General features: G+C 37.9%; 1 protein-coding gene across 8 annotated transcripts in view; it reads right to left on the bottom strand.

Annotated features, from left to right (window-relative positions):
• Positions 1-23,179, bottom strand: part of FBXO38 (F-box protein 38) — a 52,644-nt gene that overhangs the window by 12,920 nt on the left and 16,545 nt on the right. For 2 of the 8 annotated variants that reach the window (XM_082382635.1, XM_082382636.1), the window contains exons 6-15: positions 22,686-22,823; positions 21,375-21,512; positions 19,633-19,726; positions 18,485-18,615; positions 14,536-14,706; positions 12,750-12,892; positions 11,640-11,850; positions 4,504-4,623; positions 2,843-3,022; positions 498-1,268 (exon numbers count right to left, since the gene is read on the bottom strand). In XM_082382635.1, coding sequence (XP_082238761.1) covers positions 498-1,268; positions 2,843-3,022; positions 4,504-4,623; positions 11,640-11,850; positions 12,750-12,892; positions 14,536-14,706; positions 18,485-18,615; positions 19,633-19,726; positions 21,375-21,512; positions 22,686-22,823 — 2,097 coding nt within the window. The remainder of the gene's footprint in view (positions 1-497; positions 1,269-2,842; positions 3,023-4,503; positions 4,624-11,639; positions 11,851-12,749; positions 12,893-14,535; positions 14,707-18,484; positions 18,616-19,632; positions 19,727-21,374; positions 21,513-22,685; positions 22,824-23,179) is intronic. The other 6 variants (XM_082382641.1, XM_082382638.1, XM_082382640.1 and 3 more) reach the window with 6 other exon arrangements.

The raw sequence follows: 23,179 nt of genomic DNA, 5'->3' as shown, positions 1-23,179 counted from the left end.
ACTTACTTACCTGCTTTTCTCCTGGCAAGCCTACTGGCAGCAAAACTAGCCTTTGGGAAAATTACTCAAGGCTACAGAGGCGGGGCGGGGGGTGGGGGGGGGAGGGGGCACCCGCACGCCGGGCTCCCCCAGGCCCAGCGACTTCCAGTCCTTACCTTTCGGCTAAGGTTTTAAAACTGCACTAGGAGTTAAGCCTCTGCAGTGTGGGACGGGAGCAGAGTTTACATACTGGGAGTGAGACGTGGGACTGGCGCCACGTTTAAGGTCAGTACACACACACAGTCGCACTCTTCTCAGAAGCTTAACTCTCTGCGCCTCTCCTGGCTGGTATTTTACAAGCTGTTTTACATGCCACCCGCTCCCCACCCCCACCCCATCGCTGAAAGTGAGCTCAAAATCTGTATGAGCACGGAACCCCAACATAGAAATCAATTTGCCCAACTGGCTTTATGTAAGAAAACTTATGGAAGGAGCAAACGCCCTTCTCAAGTCCTAACCTGCAGTAGCTAATCCTGGCAGCGTTGTCATACCTGACTCAGATACCAGCGGTACATGGGAGAGTCTGCTCCTGGCCCTTGTTAGGGGCCTCCGAGGGTAGTCTTCATTAGACTGCACGTCACAGCTCTCAGGCTGGGAGCTCCCCCTCCTGTCCTCACCTGTAGCCCCAGAGCCACTCCCATTAGTCCTCTCATCATGTGCTGGGCCTGAAGACCCCCCTGGTGGCAGAGTCCTAAAGGAAAAGGCGGATCTCGTACCATCCGGGCCATTCACAACACAGGCTCGGCTGGTTGAAGGACGTTCCTCATCAGAACACCTGCTAGTTCTCCTTTGGGATTCCTGGGGCCTGCGACAGCAGCATCTGGGGCAGACAGAACTCTCTGCATCTCCCTCCTCCACGGCCTCAGAGTCCTCTGACCCACCGGGGGAGCAGACACACTGCCTGGACACATCCACTTCTGCAGGGCTAGGCTCGGAAGAGCCGCTGCTGTTCACCGTCCTTACAAAGTCGGGGCTTTGAGAAGCAGCGCTGTGCGAGCTGGAGTTCCCCACTGTGCTGGCGGTGGTGCTGCTGCAGCTGGGATAAACATCCTTGTTTTTTTTCTTTTCAGGAATATCCCTAGCTGCTTTCATATCGGCTTTGATCTGCTCACTGGTGACCTGACAGCCTTTCTCACAGCTGCTTTCCTCGAGGGGAAACTGCTTCGACTGGCCCATCTGATGGGAGTTGTACCTCTTTCGAAGTGGAGTCTTGCCTTTTCCACTTACTGCTTACAGAAAAAGAAGAATGGCCCGAGGAAAAGAAAAGATTTCAGTACAAATTCTGGACAAAAGGCAAGAGTAAATCTGGAACAGGAAACAATGTACACTAATTTTCCTAAAGTATAAATGGTGACCACATCACTCAGCTGCTCAAAAGTTCTCTATGGCTCCCTAGTGCCTACCTGGCCAATACTCCTTAGCTCAGCCTTCAAGGCTTACTGTGACCTAACTGAAAACCAACTTTCCATTCTTGTCTTCTCTATAAACATTCTACACCCCAGTCCAAACTCTTCTTTGAATATACCCCTGCCTTATTACCTTGGAGCCTTTACTCTCATCAGTCCTTCTGCTTTGGACCTCTGTCCAATCTCTTCTGCACCCCACCCCAAAGCAAGTGCAGTATATGCCCTGTAATATTGTTATCTATGTTTCTGACCTGACTCTTCAGCCAGACTACAGAGAGAGAGAGACAGAGAGACAGTGAGAGAGAGGGACACAGAGAGAGAGAGAAAGAGAGAGAGAGATATCAAGACTTATTCATCTCACCCCTCATAGCACCTAACACAGTACCTGGGGCACAGTAAGCCTCAATGAATATACAGAGGAATACTTAAATAAGGTTTTGTCTGGCTGACAGAAGATCTGGTTTCTAAATTCAGAAACTAAACTTTCTAGGAAACATCAGGTTAGTCAGCTGGTCACATTACTTTTCCTAAATTTCAGTGTCCATTAAAGCTCTTTCAATCACAGTATAAAGATATCTGAATTTCTTAAAAGGAATAAAATGAGAATTGAGTAATCAGTCAGTGGTTAGTAAGTTATTCCAAGTCTAAAGAACTGAGCTTACCATACACTGAAGTGTGTATATATTTCAGGTTCAGTGTTACAGGTATACAAATGTATACTAAACATTCAGATACATTAATGAGTAGGGTACCCAAGGAAAAATAAGTAGACAATTTTACAAAACCTCATCCTTTGCAGAAAGTGGTAAGCATATGGTTCTGGGAAACAGAAGGGAAGACAAGGAAAGAAGTATAAACCTAAAAGTTAAGAGAATTACAGTTTCTTGGTGAGGCAAATGGCAGAAGGTTGTTGACTGGATTTAAAGGGAGATAAGGGATTGTAAGAACATACTTTAGGACTTCCTCAAGCACCAAACTAGCCACCAACATTCGCTAAACACAACTGGACAGATTACCAACTGGGGAATGGTTGTTTTTCACTGCTCTGGATGACTCAGTTGTCATCTTTTATGTGAGGCACAGGCCCCTTGCTAATCCCTGATACTCTGATGCCACAACTTCCTAAAGCCTCCACTGTGGGACTGACAATCCTCACATCTTCTCTTCCCTGAGCCCCAATTCCACAATATTTTTATTGTGCTGCACCTGCCCTTGATAGCACCACCCAGATTTTCCTCTCTTGCTTGGGCTGCTGCCTTTCTTGCCTCCTGTCACGTTTTGTAAGGATATGTTAACTGCACCACAAGCTGTGGCAGGGACACCATTATATAAAGGCCAGTGTGTCTGTTCTCATGGTGACTCTCACTAACAGGTCAGAGTAAGACACAGTCTCTCACCTGATAATTCCCTGGACTGTACAGACTCTCCGGTTTTTTCTTCACGCTCAGAGAAACGCCGGGCACCATTCTTAGGAATCCAGACTTCTTGGAGTTCTAGACTGTCTTCCTCATCGTCACTCTCTGAGTCATGGACAGTAATTGGGGTTGGTTTTACTACACGCTGAAGACCGCTGGGTCCTAAAAAAAGAGCACAGGCCTAACAGTCACTTTTTGCCCAACGAAGGGTCTCACTCAAAGTACTGTTTCCAGGGATGTGGGCTCACAGAGATGCTTTGGCTCTATGCAGCTTCCCTGATCACTCATTTTAATGAGCATATACTTGGATGAGACACTGTGAAAACATTTTAATTCTAAAGTAAACATTAAGTATGATTAATATACCACCCAACATTATATATCTCTAAAGGAAAATTAAAGTAGAAGAGCATATGGCATCTCCCTTCAGGATCTTCACTGTTTGAAAGAGTCACATAATCATCCTAAAAATAATCAAAATAAGAGTCATAATAATCATTTTAAAAATAGGCTAGATATTTTCCTAATTCTGCAAATGTATGAATGGAAAGCAAAGCAAATGAAGATGAGCCTCTGACACCTATGGGACTGGTGAGAACTCTGCATTCTTTAATTAAGTATAGGTCTAATGCATTGGATGTCACAGACATGTTCTTGAAAGGCTAGATGCATGTTACAGTTTGCTTATTTGATTACATTTATGTCAAAAATGTTTTATCTACTTGGCATTACACATTGTAAACCTTCAGCTCTTACAACCCACTTTTCTCGGACAAGTGACTGATATCTGCTCCATCAATAAAATATAAGCTCCAAGGAACCTTCCCTGTCTTTTTCCTGTCACATTGTACAATGCCTGGCACAGAGTAGGCACTCAATAAATATTTGTTGAATAAGTGACTGCATCTGTAAGACACTTAAAACAAGAGCAGTTAAAGAATATGTTCAATTCAAAGACAAGGTAGCATTTGAACAGACCAGGAGTGAGAAAACTTGAGTTCTCATCTCAATTCTGTCCTTTGATCAATAGCTGAGCAGTCTTGAGTAAATCATTCAAACTTTTGAAAGAATATTAGTTTCCCCATCTGTAAAGATGAAAGATTATATTAGGTAATCTTTATGTACTATATGACTCTTAGCCTGCCGTAAGTGACCCAATGGCAAACTGAGACTAGATCTTGGTCTGTTTATTAAATCAAATCAACCTCTCCACTGCTCCTTCTCCCCACCAAAATGAAGGGAGAGGACAAGCAGAATATTTAATCAGGTTGTTTATTTTCCTAGCTATAATTTGAGTGCTTTCTTTCTCTACACACACACACACACACACACACACACACACACACACACACACACAAATACACACACACATGCACAAATATGCACGTGTGTACACCAATATAGAAAGAGGAGTTGCTGCCACAGTTACAAAAAAATCAAAACCAAACTTTAATGAGATATGTATACACATGCACAGCAAGAAGAACATCAAAATGTAATACAGGCCTTGTCAAAAATAAGCAGCATGTAACACATCATTAGCTGTAATGTTGAAAAAAATAATCATTCTCAGTGTTTTACTTTGTTCATTAGAGTCAGGCCCTAGTTTTCAGAACCATGAATGTGGGAAGTCACACACTTACCTGCTTGTTCCTCGTCGACGTCCACAGGAATAACTGCCTGACTGTGAGCTGGAGCCTCATGTTCACTCTCAGCCGTCACCTCTCCATCTTCTTGAACCATGTCTTCCATCTCGTTCAGTGCTTAAACAAAAATAATCACAGTCAAAGTAAAACCAGGAGATGTCTAAAACAACCACAATGGCAGGCAAAACTGTGGCACCCTTGAGAAATGAACAGCCTCATGATCATTAGGCCCATTCAGAAAGAATATCATGTAATTGTGCTTCATTATATCGACATCAATAAGGAGTGTCCAATTCTATAGGAGGGGAGCTCACGGATGGGAAAGGATCACTTGGTAGAGAAAGTCCATCATTTTAAGATGAAAGCAGGGAGAAAGGCACAGCTGAAAGAAGAAAGCACCTGTTCATTCCTGAAGATGTTACCAGGGATGGCTGTATGAGGCAACTGTTTGTCTCCCTCTAAGCTATTTGCCTGATGGCAGTGAGAGCCAGCTACTGGAAGACCTTACGATCATCTTGTAAGCAATTAGTCTTGTAGCATCTGCCAGTTGAATCAGGATGCATTCATTGAGCAGCCAAGCTCAAATTGCGTATTTCTTTTCCTGCTCTCTAGAGACTGCATCATTTTTGGCTAATGTGTGGCAAGGATTATTAAACACAGTAAGTACATATTTAACATTTTAATATCACTCAAATGTTTTATTTGCATCTAAGTCTTCACTAGGGTTATTAGTGCCTATCAGTGAATGGGAACGTTTATATTTTTCCAGATGACAAGCACAGTGAACAGTATCAGACTGATAAGCTTCGATCACTTTACTACATCTTCTTAAGATACAATGGTCACTTTTCTACGAGGATCCTAAATAAAATAATTCCTGGCTTTGCCAGCTGTTTACAAGATTAAATCCAAATCCCTCAAGTCAGTATTCAACCCAGTACCCTCTCACTACCTACACCTAAGCTTGGGTACCCGGTCCCAGTTTCAGTCAGGACAATACCAATACTGTCCTTTACATTTATAGCTCAACCAGGACCCAGAGGGCGGCAGACTGTGCTTACCCTGTGCACCACTCAACGCCTACGGGTGCTCAACACTACTGCTGGGAAATCAACCAACCATCTGAATGAAATGAATGAACCAACACAGAAGAAAACAATATCCTGTTCCTGAAAGAACTAAAGAATCTACTGAATTTGTAAGTAGACAGGACAAATTCATACAGTCAACAAAGAAACAAGATAAAAATATGAGTAAGCCAGAAAGATACCACTCAGATAAATGCCACTGGAATATACAGCAGAGAAGTCTGAGATTTCAGGGGGACAGTGGGATTTGCTTTGGTCTTAAATATACATACACAACAGTACATTCCCCCTCATGTTTAGCTTCCCATCCCAAATTTTTGCCCAGCCCTAGCCCTCAATAACTACACTTTATTTAGGGCCAAAAAGAGAACTCACCTTGTTCAGAAACATTACACGATAAAAGCCAATCAATTCGCTTCTTTCATTCAACAGTGATTATGAACAGCGGCTAGTAATTAATGTGTACATACTCTATGTCCGGCTCTATGCTAAGTGCTCTTATATACATTACCATATTTATTTCTTATAGCAATCTTATGAGGGTACTACTACTAGCCTCATTTTTGCAGTTGAGGAAACTGAGGCTTAGAAAGGTTAGTAATTTGCTAGGATTTGAAATGAGGTCTGTTTCCAGAGCCTGCTACAATACAGGGACGATGAATAGATGGGAAATTTATAGTCCCTGCTCTCAGAGAATGCACACCTTCGAGCAGAAATGTCAGACACACAGAATAAGGTCAGAATATACTCATTAAGGGCTAGAACAGTCCAAGTAAGGGGAACATGGACAAAAAAACAGCAGTTAATTCTCCTGTTCAACAGGGAAGGTTTCACTGAGATGGGGTGACATTTCATATATACTAGGAAGCACGTTACATTTTCCAGAAGAGTAAGTAGGCCAGTGATAAAAAGAACAAGAGTTTGTGTTGAGATGAGGGTATGAAAGAGAAAAGAAAGGTAAAAAGGTAGTCTGGGTCCCAGATTGTGAAAAGCTTAGAATTGCTTCTTATAGGCAGAGGGAACCACTGGAACAGAAGTACATTCTTATATCTACGTGATAAGGTTTTCCAAAGCTGTTGAGTAATTGCTTTTTAGGTTGCCACAATAACCTGTGGAAATATTTAATATAATATCTCAAGGTTATTTTAAACTTAACTTCTTTAATTGTATTCATTCATTTGGATATTTATTTAGCGCCTACTACAATGTGTTACTGTTCCTAGGTGCTAAGAAACAGTGGTGATATTCAATATCTCTATTTTCATGGAGCTTATTCCAGTTGAGGAAGGAAAAAAAATGTTTAATCAACAATAATGAAAACATCAGAAAATAATATCTTATGTAACAAAATTAAAAGAGGATGATATAACAGAATGAATTGGTGACAAAGTGGTAAGGTGATCAAAAGGTACAAATTTATAGTTACAAAATAAATATAAGTCATGGGAATATAATGTACAGCATTGTGACTATAGTTATTAATACCGTATTGCATATTTGAAAGTTGCTAAGAACAGATCTTAAAATTTCTAATCACAAGAAAAAAACTTTGTAACTATGTATGGTGATGGATGTTTACTAGACATCCTTACTGTGATCATTTTGCAATATATACAAACACTGTCAATTATACCTCAATTGAAAAAAAAAAAAAGATTAAGGTGGTAAGGAAAGACAGCTCTGAGATTAACATTTAAGCTAAGACCTGAATATCAAGAAGAAGCCAGTCATGCAAAGATGGAGGGAGGGACATTCTAGGAAGAGGCAGCAGTTGGTGACAGCTTGGCACATTCATGCATGGTGTGGGAGGTGGGGAGTAGCACAAGGTGAGGACAAGCCAGATCATGTAGCACTTTATGGGCCAAATCAAGAAACTGGATCTTTTTCTAAAGCAGTGCAAAGCTACTGGAAAGTTTTAAGAAAGGGAGTAACACTGTCTGGTACATGTTTTTTAAAAACTGCCCTGGCTGCTCTAAGAACTAATTTTACTTGGAAAGCTGTTAAAACATTTAGGTAAAAAAGGTCTGGTACAATGAGAAGGAGAACGTAGATGGATTGGGGAGATGTTTTAGAGACAGTCAACAAGACTTGCTAAAGGACTCGATGTTGGGGAGTGCAGGTAGGTGCAAAGAAAGGATAATGTCTCAATAGATGTCTCTGGTAATTAAATGAGATGATGCTACCCTTGGGCTAGGGAAAATGCAAGTGATTCTTGGTTTTGATTTTTTTTTTCTTTATTTCAAAATATTTTATCATTGGGCAGTACATCTTTTTCAGAACAATTTTAACTTACAGAAACGATGTAAGCTATCTTTTAATCAAATATCAATGTTTACCACATATTCTGTTCAGGAGAAATGTTATTTCAGTTGTAAAAAAAATCCTGTTACCAAATATAATCATAAACCTTAATGGATTTGAGCTATTTTTACAAATATATTAACTGGTCTCTTTTATATAAAACCTGATTCTAAATTTATAGCCTTCATTAACCATTATAAAATAAAGAAGTCATTGACGTTTAATAAAATAATTTGCATGCAACAATTTCTAGTATCAGGAATAACTATTCAGCGGTTGACAAGTATTTGCCCCTAAATAGAAAACAAAATGAATCTACTGGGATTTTTTTTCACATTGTAGCCTGTCCTCAGACTTCAAAAACAAGGATTTTCCAGAAGTCAGTGGTTTTCAACATATGATCCCCAAACAGCAGCATCAGCATCACCTTGGAACCCATTACAAATGCAAACTACCTGGCCCCACACATACCTACTCAGAGCCTCTGAGGTGAAAGCCAGCAACCTGTTCTAACAAGTCCTCCAGGTGATTCTGATGCACTCAAATTTGAGAACCATTGCCCAAAATAAGTGCTGCAGAGCAATTGCACTTAGTGGTTACTTTGTGAAGGTAGTGGTGAGGGAATGCAGTGGCACCCCACTATTAAAAGCAGTATGTAGGATTTGTTTTAAATCCAGATAGAAAATTAGTTAAATAATGTATAGGCAAAACTATGCTTTGTCGTTATAATTACTTCAAAAGTAATTATATTAAAATAATGTGGCAAAATGCTTTAGCAATTACAGAAGCATGATTTTGACACATGGTAATGTTATGTTAGGCAATGTGAATTGTTAGAATATATGAACATCTCTTCCTGTTTTACAGTGCTGCAAAATGAAGGTAATGAACTTGTATTTTCAGTTAACATAACTAGCTCACAATAAAGCATTCTAAATCTTAACACTTTTGGAAGCGCAAATCTAAGAAAGATAATATCCTTAACCAAATTATAGTATTTTGGTAAATTAATACAGTACTCTGTAAAACAATAAAAGCATATTTTTGTTGGAGTCATCTATTACCTTAATGATAATGTTCACTATAAAACACCATATTTTATTTCAGTGGTTTATAAAGCAAAGACACAACTTATACAAATTAAAGGGCTTTTAAAATTATACAGTGCCCTTCTTTGATAGGCAATTACTTCATGCAAGCTGATTAAGTTAAATACAACAGAGCAAAAGAGTGAGTGAATCCGCTTCATTCCAGCGTTGGTCCAAAAGCTCATGTATGGAAAGTTTTAAAATTCTACATTAAGGAAAGTCAACATGTGAATACCAATTTCAAACTAAAGTAATATTTAAAATATTGTTATGTTTGTACCTAAAGAGTGGAAGCATCAATGTTAGTCATTTCAACTAACGTTATTTCCCAATGATCCCTTTTATTTTTAATCCCTGTACCACTCTTTATGTTTTTTCTGTTAGTTGTTTCTCTTTCTTTTATTTGAATTCTTTTCACCACTGCTGGTTTTGATCAACAGTCACATGGCCTTTCTCCAGGTCCCCCTTTTTTTTTTTTGGGCCGTGCCGTGTGGCTTGCGGGTCCCCTGGTCAACCCAGGCCACAGCAATGAATGCACCAAGTCCTAACCACTGGACTGCCAGGGAATTCCCCGGTCCTTATTTTTTATTTAAAAGGATCAACCTGACATGTATGTAATAATAAATATACATAAACATATTGCCAAGTTGGAAAGACCCATGGAGCCTAATGTTTTATGCCAATCTTCATTTCTCTAAAATTCTGCCACCATCTTTGGTATTCTTAGGCTTCTTCTTGTTGAAGCTGTTGAATTCCTCAATCTTGGCATTTATGTCACTAATTCCTTTGCTTCTCAGCATTTGAAGATATATTTGACAAATACTGTACCTCAAGTATTTGGTTTGTAGTCATGTCTCTCATCTACTGAACCTTAGTTTCAAATGTTAGTAGATTTAAGTTTCCATTGTTCTCTCTTAAATCAAATAACGTGTTCTTGCATAAGTTTTAGCTCCTGCTGCATCAATATATGACTTCACAATGGAAGGCATCCTCCATGCTATACTGAGAAGCCAATGGCCACGTAACTTTCTAGTGGAGTCTATAATCTGTCCAGTACATCAACTTCAACCACAACTGGGTTTGTAGGATTTGGGGAGTTCTGCACTGCAGCTGCTGTAACAGTTTTCTGTGAACGGTTGGTATTCTCTGAAGTCCAGATCCTTATGATGGCACTCAAGAACAAGGCAAAGAAAGAATACCTGACCTCACTCCCTGCTCCTTCACCCCTAGCACCTGCTGGCTCTGCACTTTTGTTTTTGTATTTTAGGAGGAGAGACTTAGCCATAAGTTTGAATGCCTAAGAGTACTCATGTGGAAATTAAAAGTATGAAGTTGGATATAACTGCAATTACTTTAAAAAACAGAAATATCAAAGCCGAAAATACAGGTTTAGAATTCATTAGCATACAGTTGGTACTGAAGCCATGAGACTGAATGAGGTCATCTAGAGAAAATATGTAGAGAAAAAGGGAGAGCAAGGACAAGAGCGGAATAGAGGAGGTGGTGCAAGCAAACTGAGGAGGCATGTCCAATGAGATAGGAGGAAAACCAGGAAAATGGTTTCAGGAAGGCCAAGAGGAGCAAATACCTCAGGAAGACAGAAGTGGACAACAGTGACAAATGCAGCTGAGATGAGATGTCAAAGAAGATGCAAGTGGAGAAATGACCACTAGCCTTTATGAGAGAGTCACTGGTGACTTTGCCAAGAGCCAAAATGGACAGTTCTATAGAGAACATGTGAGGTAAGGAAGTGAAGACAATGCCAACAGATGATTCTTAGGTCAGGACATGCATACTCAGAGTGATCCTAAAGGAAATTAGGCTCTATACACAGAATACTTTCATTATGAGAGGAGTTAATAACACCAGGGCACGCCATTTCTCATTAATTACTCTGCCTAAGAGAATGAGTGAAAGGGCAACAACCAAATAGTGGCTAGAAGAGATTCGTTTTCCAGTTCTTAAGGGTCAACTGGGAACCTGGAAAATTTGTTAAGGAAACGATTTCACTCCATTCTCACTCATCAACACAGGGGCAGATGAAGCCTAATAACACATGGGCTGGCACACAGCAGGAGTTCAGTCAGTATCAAAGAATTGGAATGGATAGTTACATAAGTGAAATCCTGTAGGTCCTTATTAGCTCACGTACTTAATTTTCTGGGTGGTTTTGAAGACTTAATGATGAAAGGTATATGAAAGGTTTCCAACACAATGTCTAGCACATGACTACTGTTCATTTTTCCAGTTCTTGGAACACCCAAAAATGATCTCCATGTTCAAGTCCAACGTAGCTATCTACTGGTCAGCGAGATATTGAAAGATGCTCCTTCACCCAAATCCTGACAGTTAAATCTCCATTAAGCCAGGCCTCTAAGGCTCACTGTACCCTAATTCTCATGGCATCTAAGTCCTTCCCTTTCTGTAAATACCCCAATAGCTTCTATGGACAAGAGGCATTACAAAGATAACTTTAAAATAAGCAAGCAGATAGGCAAACTCCATCCACCCCCTCATTTGCTTTGTTAGCAAGGTCCCCACCAATGTGTAAAGTGACAAACTGAAATAGGAGGTGAAGGAAAGAGAAGAGAGTAAGAGAAATATGACCCAAAGTAAAAATCATTTCTATCTGGAGCTCACAAAAGATCTGGGTTACCGTCGGCTGCAAACTGCTGCTCTCCTGGCTGCAGGTCTTGCCGGAAGTCATTCTCCTCGTCTGAGTCATCTGGGTGATGGTGATTGTTGTCATGGATGTTGGCATTATTCTGGGCATTGTTATCATTGTCATTGTTGGAGTTCTGATTGCTAACAAGGGCCGAGGAAACCCCAATTCCTGTGCCTGCGCTCAGACCAACCCGAGCACAGCCCTAAAGCAAGAAGAAACCATGTGCTTATTAATTTGGGTTAGTATAGAACCCTGCATTTTTAATATTCCTTCATTTCATCTTTACATAGAATATTTATATGGCACTTTATGAAATACTTTCACATATTCATAAAGGACCTCGTTTAAGGCCCAGAACACTTCAAGCAAGATAAAGCGTTATCAGTCTTGATTTACAGATGATGACATGCACAATGGGAAGGGATCTGCCCAACAGTGCACGACCAATAAGTGGTACAGCTGGGACTTGAAACCCAATAATCTGTCCTCAAACCCTGAGCTTTCTCCACTATATCACACTGCTTCAACACTGGGAATATAACCGTTAAGAACTGACAAGAGAGAACATAATTTGTTGAAACATTAAGTTTTTATTATGATGCGAGTATAAAGCTTTATTTGTTAAGCAGTTTTAAAATAACATTTTGTACAACTGGGCAACCTCGGATTTCCCCAGATATGCAACTGAACAGAAAAGGTAGCAGCAAAGTAAAACATTTCCAAAACAAAATTCCTAATCCTTACTTATATTTTGGGTTGCTAATTAGAGATTTAATCTTCCAACTAATTACTCTTGAGTAATAACTTTTGCTTTAGCTCAAATTTCCACCTTTGCTCTCACCTTCACTTTATAAACCTGATGGAGACAGCTTACCACTTACTTTTTCCTTTCCTTTCTCTGGAAATCCCTCAATAGTCATTTACAAGAACAAGTGGCCATACATTATCATAACCTTTATGCCTTCCTTCACTGAGGCTGGCAGTAAAAAGTCAAATTATAATATTGTAAAGGCATATTATTAGGAAAAAAAATTACTTAGGCTGTTTTATTTTCTTCCTTCAGTATCAGAATAAACAAAAATGCTCTCAAATGTGACTTACTTTGGGTGGTTCACGAAACATCTGGTCCAGTGAAATAAACTCCAGGCTGGGCAACAATTCAATAAACTGGCCAAAGGAGTCCAGCTTCAAAGCATGGCAACGCACTAAGTTGATATCAACCAATCGAGTCCATCTTGAGTGGTCTATTGAAGAAATAATATGGCCAGAGAGAATGTAACTAACAGTTTCTCCATTACTCATGAATTTTGCTATAGGTCACAAAGACTTCCAAATCCTTTTTCCTTGAGTAAATATTCTTTTATTTCATGATCTCTAACACTTGATGACTCTAAACTATGATGTTTCCTTACCTAATTTCATTGTGAGAACTAGATGGCTTGGAAATCGTTAACTTGAAACTAAGTCAGCCTATATTTAAATGTGATTCACTTAAAAACCTACATGTCTATTTAACGATAGGATACTACTTAAAAGAAATGTTGGCATATTCCTTTCATAAAACAGTATGCAGCTATTAAAAGAATGAAGAAGAACTGAATATGCTTACTAATATGGAAAGCTCTCCAAAATATTCTTAGTGCAAAACACAAGCTACAGGACGATGTATACACAGTAAGGTCCTTTCGTATATGTAAATCATTTTTAAATGCTATATATGTATAGGCTGCAATATGCACAAAATAACCTGTCCAGAAGAATATACAAGAAACCGTTGATGGTGGTTACCTTTGAGAAGAGGAGACTTTTCATTTTGTACCTTTCTGTATTGTCTGATACTGTTTATCAAGTGCATGTATTACTTTTAGTTTTTAAGTGTTAACAGGAGTTCTGAGTGATGGGATTATAGGCCATTTTTTATTTTCTTCTTTATACTCTTCTGTATTTAAGAAAACAAACAAACCAAAAACCCAATAAATGTTATTTTTTAAAAGCGATCTATGCCGCATACAGCCTAAAGTTTATTTCCCAATAACTTCTTGGTGCTGCTGGGGAAGGGGTAGAACTTCTCTTCTCATGGGTGAGACATGGCCATTCTAACAAATGATCTCAGCAGAGGCCTGGGAGCCCTACAACAGGTCTGGAGATGGGTTTTGTAAGGAGCTACAGTATCCCTGTGCGGTGGCTCAGACGGCAGAGGAGACTGGTCTGCAGGTGTCAGTAAGGGGGCCTGGTTTGGTAAGAGGATGTCAAAATGAAAATTCTCTAGCTCTGAATTTATTTAAAGGCTTGTGAATTTAAGTATTTAAGAAGGGCTTTAAAAGAAATAAATAGCATTACTCTCAGGGAGGGAAATAAACTCCCCTCATAAGGAAAAATACCAAGTGCAAAAGTCACACTTCTATACACAAGGGATACTGTATGGAGGGGAGATTCGAAATAGCCTAGGATTTTAAGGCAATAGAAAATTTCACAAGTTAATGTTTAATATGTCACCTAATTCAAGTTTTTAAAATACATACCCACTTTGTTGGTTCAGATGATATGCCATTTGAAGGTAATACAGAGAAAACAACCATAACATCCCAGGCAACAATTCCTAACCTAAACTTTACGTGCCTGGCCCAAAGAAAAACACATAAGGATCAGTACAATTGAATCTATAACTTGGACAGTGCAAATTTCTAGGCAGAGAATTTCAGGAGTTCAAAGAGGCACTGAAAATATTTCCAACTCAGTTATCAAAGGTTCCCAGAACTTTTATGAATGATCCATATAAAATATCTACATTTTATATTAGGAATGTTAATTCATGACACAAACAGAAAACAAAGATACATATTATTTTGACATTAATAAAATAGAGCCGCACTTAAGCATACAGTACCTGAGATCCAATTGTATGGGTTATGTAGATGCGGGCAATTATAAATTGCCAGATATTTGATACAGGAAAAAACTTCATTGACTGCCTTCATCCCTATATCAGTGATGATACCAGGATTTTCTACCACATCAGCCAAACCATACTTCACCAGATCTGCATTAGCCATTCTGCCTAGAAAGAGAAATTGATTTAAAAAACAAAAATAGGTTCTTAAAGTGTCATGGAGTGTTGCCAATTCTTTATTTTAACATCCAGTATGATTAGTCTCTATGATCATCCGGCGTCATCTCTCCATCATCAGGTTCAGGTTCAGGTACAATTTTAGGTTAGGTATTCTGTACGAATGGTAGCCTTTATTTTGCAAAATAAAAATTTATGTTAAAAGTTAAGGGACAGCTAGTAGGAAAAGATTATTTTCAATTGTTTAGAAAAGGAAAAAAGAAGGCAAAGTCTTAAAGCAAAACTGAGGGATAAATTGTATTGGTTTACATTTATGGTGAAGTTTTAGTTTAAGCTTTTAAAAAGAAAAATAAAATCTTAAAAATGTAACTCTTTCACTCTATAAGGATAATGTTTTTGGAGTCGGGTGTGGCCATGTGTAGAGAAGAGTACACTTTGAGAATTCAGTTTCATTTTTAGAACCATGTATAGGTTAGTAAATATGTACCTAATCTCAGAAAGTGGACTTTTAACTCACACATACACCCACTCTCTCTGCCTTTGGGCTTTAGTGCCTACTGTCTTGTCACAGACTAGGGAGTGGGTTTAGTAAAAGAGGATCCTCCATTCTAGATTATGCCACTGGAAATCACACCTTATCCCTTGTTTCCTATCATTATTCCTGCCACCTGCCTGACCTTTGCTCTAAAGGATGGTCCACTTGACCACGAGCAATTTGAAGGAAAATGGGACTTTGCCTAGTTAGTTTATAGTTACATTTTCAATGTCCAGCATAATGCTGGGATATTATGATATAGGAACCCAATAAACGTCTCTCATGGTCCTTGCAATCAACTGACATAAAATACAAAGAAAACACTGTTGCTCTGGAGAAGCTGCCCTGCCCTTCAGGGCAGGGATTCATACCTTTAGCCTGGACATGTTTAAAACAACCCGCCTACTCCCAACTCTTCCAGTTTCACTTTCCATATAGTTCATGGTCTCTCTCCTGGAGTCCCTGTTTTTTTGTATTTACTGGCATTTCTTGGAGATTTCACCTTAACCAATTCTTCATAATTTTTCTGAGCAATTTTCTTTAGTCTCCTGGTAAAAACTTCTTTCTTGCCCTTTGGACTTAAAATTTGCCTTCTTCCTTATGATCAGGTAGATTTTGAACTGATCCCAGGTAAGGTGTTGTCAGAATAATTGCTACAGCCTAGCATGATAAATCTATGTCTTACATTCATTCCTTTGAGACCTGTTCCTGCTCTTAGGTTCTCCTGATCATCACACTCCCTCAAAACCCTGATGGCATCACCTAGGACTCAGATTGTTTCTTTCTGATTCAGCCCAGAGGTCAGCTAAAAGTAAAAGCTACCATTCACTGAATGCTTTCTAAGTGTAAGAGATTGTAATAATAAAAGACCATGTTTTCTCATTTGTTAAATGGAGATAAGACCGTTTCCCACTTTTTTATTGGGTGGTTTGAACCCACGAAATAACTTGCCCCATGATTAATGAAATTCCATCTCACTCCCTCTTTCCAAAGCCCCAGCACTAAACACTACTCTATACTGCTTCTGGATCTGAATGAGTTTTACACCCCTATCACCTTCACATGAATCTCTGAAATCATGAATCTGTGTAAACAAAGAACCCCTAAGTATTCATCCTTGGATCACTTTTCTTATATTCCCAGTACACAGCATCTACTTTTCAGCACACCCATTTCCCCAATCTGGCACTGTCACTTTTACGATAAGTGTATGGGGACAAAGGTGATGTTTCTATTTATATTTTGCCAGAAACTTTGTAACAAAGAATTGGTGCAAGTTTTACCAGGAGCCACCCCAACCTCCTGGAGAGATGCTTCAAAATCTAAATGGCTGAGAAGCAAGAGACTAAGTGAAAGAGTGTAAGCAGTGACCTCTCATTCCTCTCTACATAGTCTGTTAGACACACCTGGCACCTATTTTCATACAGAGAATCCCAGACTGTCTTTGGAGTAATAGAGGAGAGTACGTATACAGGAGAAATGGATGAACTGCAACAAATATGAAGAATGGCTTATAAAAAAAATCAAAACTAAGAGACTATTAAATATGAAGGAGACTATGAAACAAGTTACGTTGAAAAACGAGATAATGGTAGTCAAAAGGTAAAGTGTTGGGACTTCCCTGGTGGCGGAGGGGTTAAGAATCCGCCTGCCAATGCAGGGGACATGGGTTCGAGTCCTGGTCCAGGAAGATCCCATGTGCCGCGGAGCGACCAAGCCCATGCACCACAACTACTGAGCTGCAACTACTGAAGCCCGCGTGCCTAGAGCCCGTGATCTGCAACAAGAGAAGCCGCCGCAATGAGAAGCCCGCGCACTGCAACGAAGAGTAGCCCCCGCTCGCCGCAACTAGAGAAAGCATGTGCGCAGCAACAAAGACTCAACGCAGCCCCCAAAAAAGGTAAAGTGTTTTTCTATTGAAAATGTGTGTTGAGGGGAAAGAAACACTATAGGGAAATAGCTGGTTCTAAAGATAATTCTCAAAGACATTCTTTCAGTGGACCTAAATGTGGCCATCATGAAAATACAAAATTTGTCAAGTTTTTAGCTTTCGGGAAGAACAAAAAACAAGACCATAGAAAAAAACACCAATTACCAAGCTAATAATTTTAAGTTACTACACAGATACTGTAGAAACGGAATGTTAGCAACTTCACTGAAAACCAGAAAAGCCTGATATCAAATACATTAATTTTATTTGAAATTACTATGCTAGTTTAGCATTTTAAAGCTACGTTGGTAAAAAGCTGATCTTTTCAAAGCTATATAGATTAAAAATGATTCCTGTGTTAAAAAGGCTAGAAAATAATGCTTTGATTTTTTTTAGTGCTTCACCTGTATTGATGAGAACTGCAACAAAGTAAAAACAAAACAAAAAAACCCAACTATTATTGTGACATATATCAGAAATGAAAGGGGACAAACAAGTCATATTGTTTGATCTGGACTAAGAAGAATTAAGCCTTCTTATGTTCTTCTACAATGCAAATTAGATCCAAAGAAAAAATGCCATCTGGTATGACAGTGAGAGTTTAAGAAGACTTGTTACAAATTACATGGGTAAGAAACTAAGTCTTGCAAAAATAAATACATGCTGAAGGTGTAAATGTTTTTGCATGTCTGACTAATGTCATGTGGAAAAAAAGTTTGAATAATGAATTGACGACATGCATTCAAACCCAAAGGAATGAGTTCCCAATTGTAAATACATTCCAGAAAACGCTGTGAACAAGCCTTCCAACAGCAATCATCATTAAACGAATACTGACCATTATGTGCTCACACTATCTGGAAAATCCAGAACCCCAGTGGGCTTATTACAGAAATGAAGAGCATGGGCAGGGAATGGGACCTCATCAGAGAGGACCATCAAAAGCTTCAAGAAGTGTGGCAGATCAAATTCAACAAATGGAACCAAGGATGACATTCTGTGAAAAAAATGAAGCAGAATGGGAAAGAAACTTGGGGAGCAAAGGGGAGACAATATCAAATGTAAATAAGGATCTTTTTTTGGGTAGACAATCACTACACTTTCTATAATATGCTAAAATCAGAGGCAATATAGAAAGAAAAAAATCACTGACACTTCAAGTTTAAATTTTTCAAGAAGTGAGAGCACCTAAGATTTTAAGCTGTTTTATATTCAAGAAAATAATGGCACATCCCAATTCAGAGTTCACTTTGTCAAGTAAGTTCCTGACAACAATTTTAGGGATTAAATGAGATAATTCTTACTCTGCAGCAAAAACTCATCTACATATCCCAGATGAAGGGTTTCAAACTGGGGGAACTCCAACTCTGCCATCTTCAGGGCAGAAAAGACACCATCTTTGGTTAGGGAAGGCTGGATCCGAACTTCATGTAACCTATGAACAAAGAGATACATATAAGAGTAAAATGAAAGCCATCAGAATCAAAGGTACTTCCTAACGTAAGGCTCTGAAAGAAGTTTATTTTATTGAAGTGTCAAATGCAAACAACTTTCCCCCCTCCACTAAAAAATATCAGATGTTTCCTTTAAAAGAGTATTTTATAAAGTGTGGGCACATCTTATGTGTACACTGAAGTTATAGTAAATAACAATGAATTACACTGTAATAATCTTATATCCTTTCTGGTACTTTCTTAAACCTGATTAAGTCAAGGCAAGAATCTGCATCTGGCATTTCTTTAATATCTTTTTAAGGCTAGTATTAAGTCCCATTTTAACAAAGAGTATAGTTCTATAGTAGGTAACAATATTTACTCAAACTTAGATACAGTTTTGTTTTATTTATATTCTTAATATTCTATTGATGGAAAGTAAGAGTTTTGTTTTTTAATAAATTGAAAAATGGTTAATTCAATTTAAGTATTATAAAAGTAAAAGTAGAGGTAGACTTTTGGTATGTAGGAAGTAGTAAACATGGCATAAAGTGATGTGAAAATAGGTTAAAAATATAAAGGTGTTAAAGGTCAGGACTCTGAAAAAGCTGACTTATAACACTGATTTCTGAATAGCAAATATTACCACCAACTAACTAAAACAACTGGGAAAACCATCTGGAGGTTAAAACAGTGGCTCCTGAGTGGGCTGCTGACACCAAAGCATCAATACTGACTTCTGTTGGAGTCTCAGGCACTTTCAGGTAATTGACTGCTTTTCTCTGATGAGACCACGCCCATTCAAAGCTTGCTAGGTCTGGAGTGCAGCTCAGTTGGTCATCAGTTGTTAACAGAAGACTCCCACTAAGTGATAACCTACTGCTATTTAAACAACTCCTTTGTATTTTAAATCTGAAAAAGGCATGCTCAAACTTCAAACACATATTCCCACCAATTTTTATAAAACAGGAAAAAACATAATTCTAAGACAAAAGACACAATGTGAAGAGGAAACATACCTACGGGCAGCAGTGATGATGAGGTAACCAAGATCTACTTCAAGTGCATTTTTGCAAGCTCCCAAAACAATAGTGTGCAAATTTCTAAAACCACCTAGTTAAAGACGGAACAAAAACAATGTGTTCCATATGACCACAGCACTGTCAGTAAAGCATTTCTACATACTTTAGATGATAATTGTTTAGGCGTAATCATTTTAGTGCTTGTATATCACATTGTGCTTTTAATTTGCATTTCCCTAATGATTAGTGAAATTTATCATATTTTCATGTTTACTGGCCAGATATCCTCTTTTGTGAAATCTTTTCTATTCAAAATGTTTTCCCATTTTTCCTATTGTGTTTTCTGACTTTTTCTTACTAATTTTAGGAGTTCTTTCTGGATACAAGTCCTTTGTATGTTAGCTGTATTGCAAATAGCTTCTCCCACTCTACAGCTTGGCTTTTCACTCTCTTACTCATGCCTTTTGATGAACAAAAAAATCTTTAGCACAGTTTACCAATTTTTTTCTTTATGGTAAGTGTTCTTTGGTATACTATTTAAGAAATCTTTGCCTACCAAAGGTCAAGAAGACATTCTCCTGAGTTTTCTTTTAAAAACTGTATTTTTTACATTTGGATCTATGAATCATCTGGAATTAACTATTGTGTGAGGTATGCTGGCCCCTTAAGTAAAATATAAGGTAGAGTCATTCTTAAACACTTATCAGGGAAGAAAAGTCTCTGCTGCTCTTTTAGGCCCTTTATGCAAACTCTTAGCTTTTGGTACCTCTCTCCAGGTCTTCTAATGAGTGACTGCACTGTAGTCTTCTTTTCCTTTCTTTTTTAAAATTTTTTATTTTTACAAGAGATAAATAAACTGACACCAAGCATTCTTTTCCTTTCTGACTTTATCCTGTTAGCTAGAGCCATGGAATAAAAATTATTCTGTTGAGGAAGTCTCCATCCCTTTCACACAATGTAATGAAGTGTGCTTGCACCAGACTTGATTAACTGACAAAATGCTAAAAATGTACTTAGTCATATTTTAACAGTATTAATGATAATGTCTACTTGTTACCAATGGTACTAGATAATTTTTCATTTATATTTTGGATATCCACAGTTACATTTTCTGTTCCCAACTATTAATTATCTATATAGCTAAACTTCTTGGTCTTTTTGTTGCAATGAGGAGATAATTAATGTGGAGCACGTTATGGTACATATGATCATTTAAAATATAATTATGGGAGCTAAAAAGTAAAATCTTTTTTTCTTTTAAAAGCCAACATCTGATGGATGGATCTAATATCCAACTGATAAACATGGAAACATTTTATATACTATAAGTATTAAGCAAATGTTAGATTAACATTACTAATGCCTAAGTTCTTTTGTAGAACTAAGTTGTCTAAGTCAAAAAACATCTCTTCCCAGCAAAAGGCACGAGGATATCTCCATTAACATTTCTCAGAAAGATTCCAAATATAACATGAATTATTAACTAAGCAATAAGTATTAACAAGCCAGAAAACATGCCTTATCACTCTACTATTTTGAGAAGGTTTAACATTGCATACAAAGGAAATGAATACTGGCTACACTCACGGTTACTTATTCTTCACTAAATACATCAGATAGAAAGTACAATTACTAACAAGCATTTTCTTTTACAAAGACTCAGAAGAGAAGCTAAATAAAAGCTTAATAAATTTTAAACTAATTTTTAAAATATTTAGTAACTAAAGGAAAATGAATACCTGATCTCCAACTGTCTTCAACTACATGTTGGATAAGACCTCCAAGGAAAGGTACTCGAACCATTTCCAAATGTTCCAAGTTGCGGGCAGAGGCTAAGCCTGTTACTAAAGGGACATATTTCAAGGAGTTTGTGGGTCCTGGAGAAAGACAATTTCAATGGAACAATGTAAATTGTAAAGATGATTTTTCAAATCAGCAACTGAAATGAATAACTTATAAATTCTATGTCTGAAAATGACAGCCAAGTGGCTGGCTCTCTGCGATTTATACTTCTCATTGGAAAAAGTATTAGTCTGTTAACCACATACTTATTCAGCGTAAGGATTTTTCAGTAACGTTGGAGATTTAGTATTTTTTGTAAATTCCCTGAAGTTTCAATAGTTTTGAGCTCAAAATAAATAAGGGGAAAAGGCAAGTTGAAAATTTGATCCTTCACTCTAACAAACAGCTCAATGACTTAAACATCTCTCTATGTGACCAGTGTTATATTAGGTGTTATGGAAGATTACAAAAGATAGGATCCTATCCATCAAAGAGCTTGCAACTGACAGGAACATAAAACTAACATGAATAATTTTAAAAAAGATAAAAAGGCAGAACATATCAGGTACAAAAATAAGATCTGATATACTACATAAAAAAGAAAAAAGAGAAGAAAGTAAGTTTAAAGAACAAAACTTAAAAAATGTATACAAGTGAAGAGGAAGAAGGAAGTGTAAACCTCAGGACAAGGAAACAATAACAAGGAAAAACACTCAGGCGAAAAATGGTATGGCTGTTTGGGAACAGTGAGTAGGCAGACCTGACAATAAAAGGAGTACCTTGGAAAGGAGTCTGAAATAAGGATATCAAGAGGGGCCCTGGGTATTATGAACTCTGAAGCAGACAGTTCCCACTTGACACACTAGGGCAACAGAAGCACTGAAGGTTTCAGAACAGAAAAGTAGTATCATAAAAGTAGTGTTTTATGCTATAAGGTAGATTAGGTCAGACAACTATTTACATGCAGAATGATCAGGAGACCAGAGACAAAGAAAGTAAAAAAAATTTATTAAAACAATCCTATAAAAAGTGCCTATAAGAAATATGTAGAGACATTTTGACACCTTATTTTTTCTGCTAAGGGTCAAAGACAAATCATATGTCTACTGTCTTTAAAACAAAAAGTACATTTACCTTCATAAGGTAAGTTACAAACATAAACAGTAATAGCATAATATAATTTCACTTACAAATGTAGCTATGGAGTTTGCTTTAGGACATTTTTAGAATAGTGTGTGTATAATTCCACCACAACTATGTACCCTTACCTGCACAGTTCCTCATGACAAAAGTTCGTAAGCTGATGCAAAGAAAATCTTTGAATGGCTGTGGTTTAGTGAGTCTTACCCACTTCATATAAAGGTGCCTTAGCATTGGGATACAAGGAATTTCAGGAACATTCACCCCTAAAGCATATATACAAAAAAAGAAAAAACAAGAAAACCACTAAAAGACTCTGTATTCTGTGTATAAGTTCAATAGTCTATTTTTCAAGTTAACAATATATCCTTCCTGTATATTTTCATCAGAACAAATTACCTAATTAACATGTAGGAAGATAAGCTTATTTAAAACAGGCTTGTAAAGAACAATAAACAGACTGTTATTTCTTTAGAAAAGGCATATGGGAAGATGGGATTTAAAAAGTACTTCTACATTTTATACACACAAGTTTTTCTTGCAACTCTAGCTCTTCCAAAGTTACTAGGAATCATACCTGCAGAGGACCATTTCTGGAAGAAAGGGGATGTAGAGTGGGAGG

The sequence above is a fragment of the Balaenoptera borealis genome (genome assembly GCF_965194805.1).
Source record: "Balaenoptera borealis genome assembly, chromosome: 2".
NCBI classification, from domain to species: Eukaryota; Metazoa; Chordata; class Mammalia; order Artiodactyla; family Balaenopteridae; genus Balaenoptera; species Balaenoptera borealis.
The sequence above is the reverse complement of the archived record's forward strand: the minus strand, read 5'-3'. Positions and strand labels throughout refer to the sequence as shown.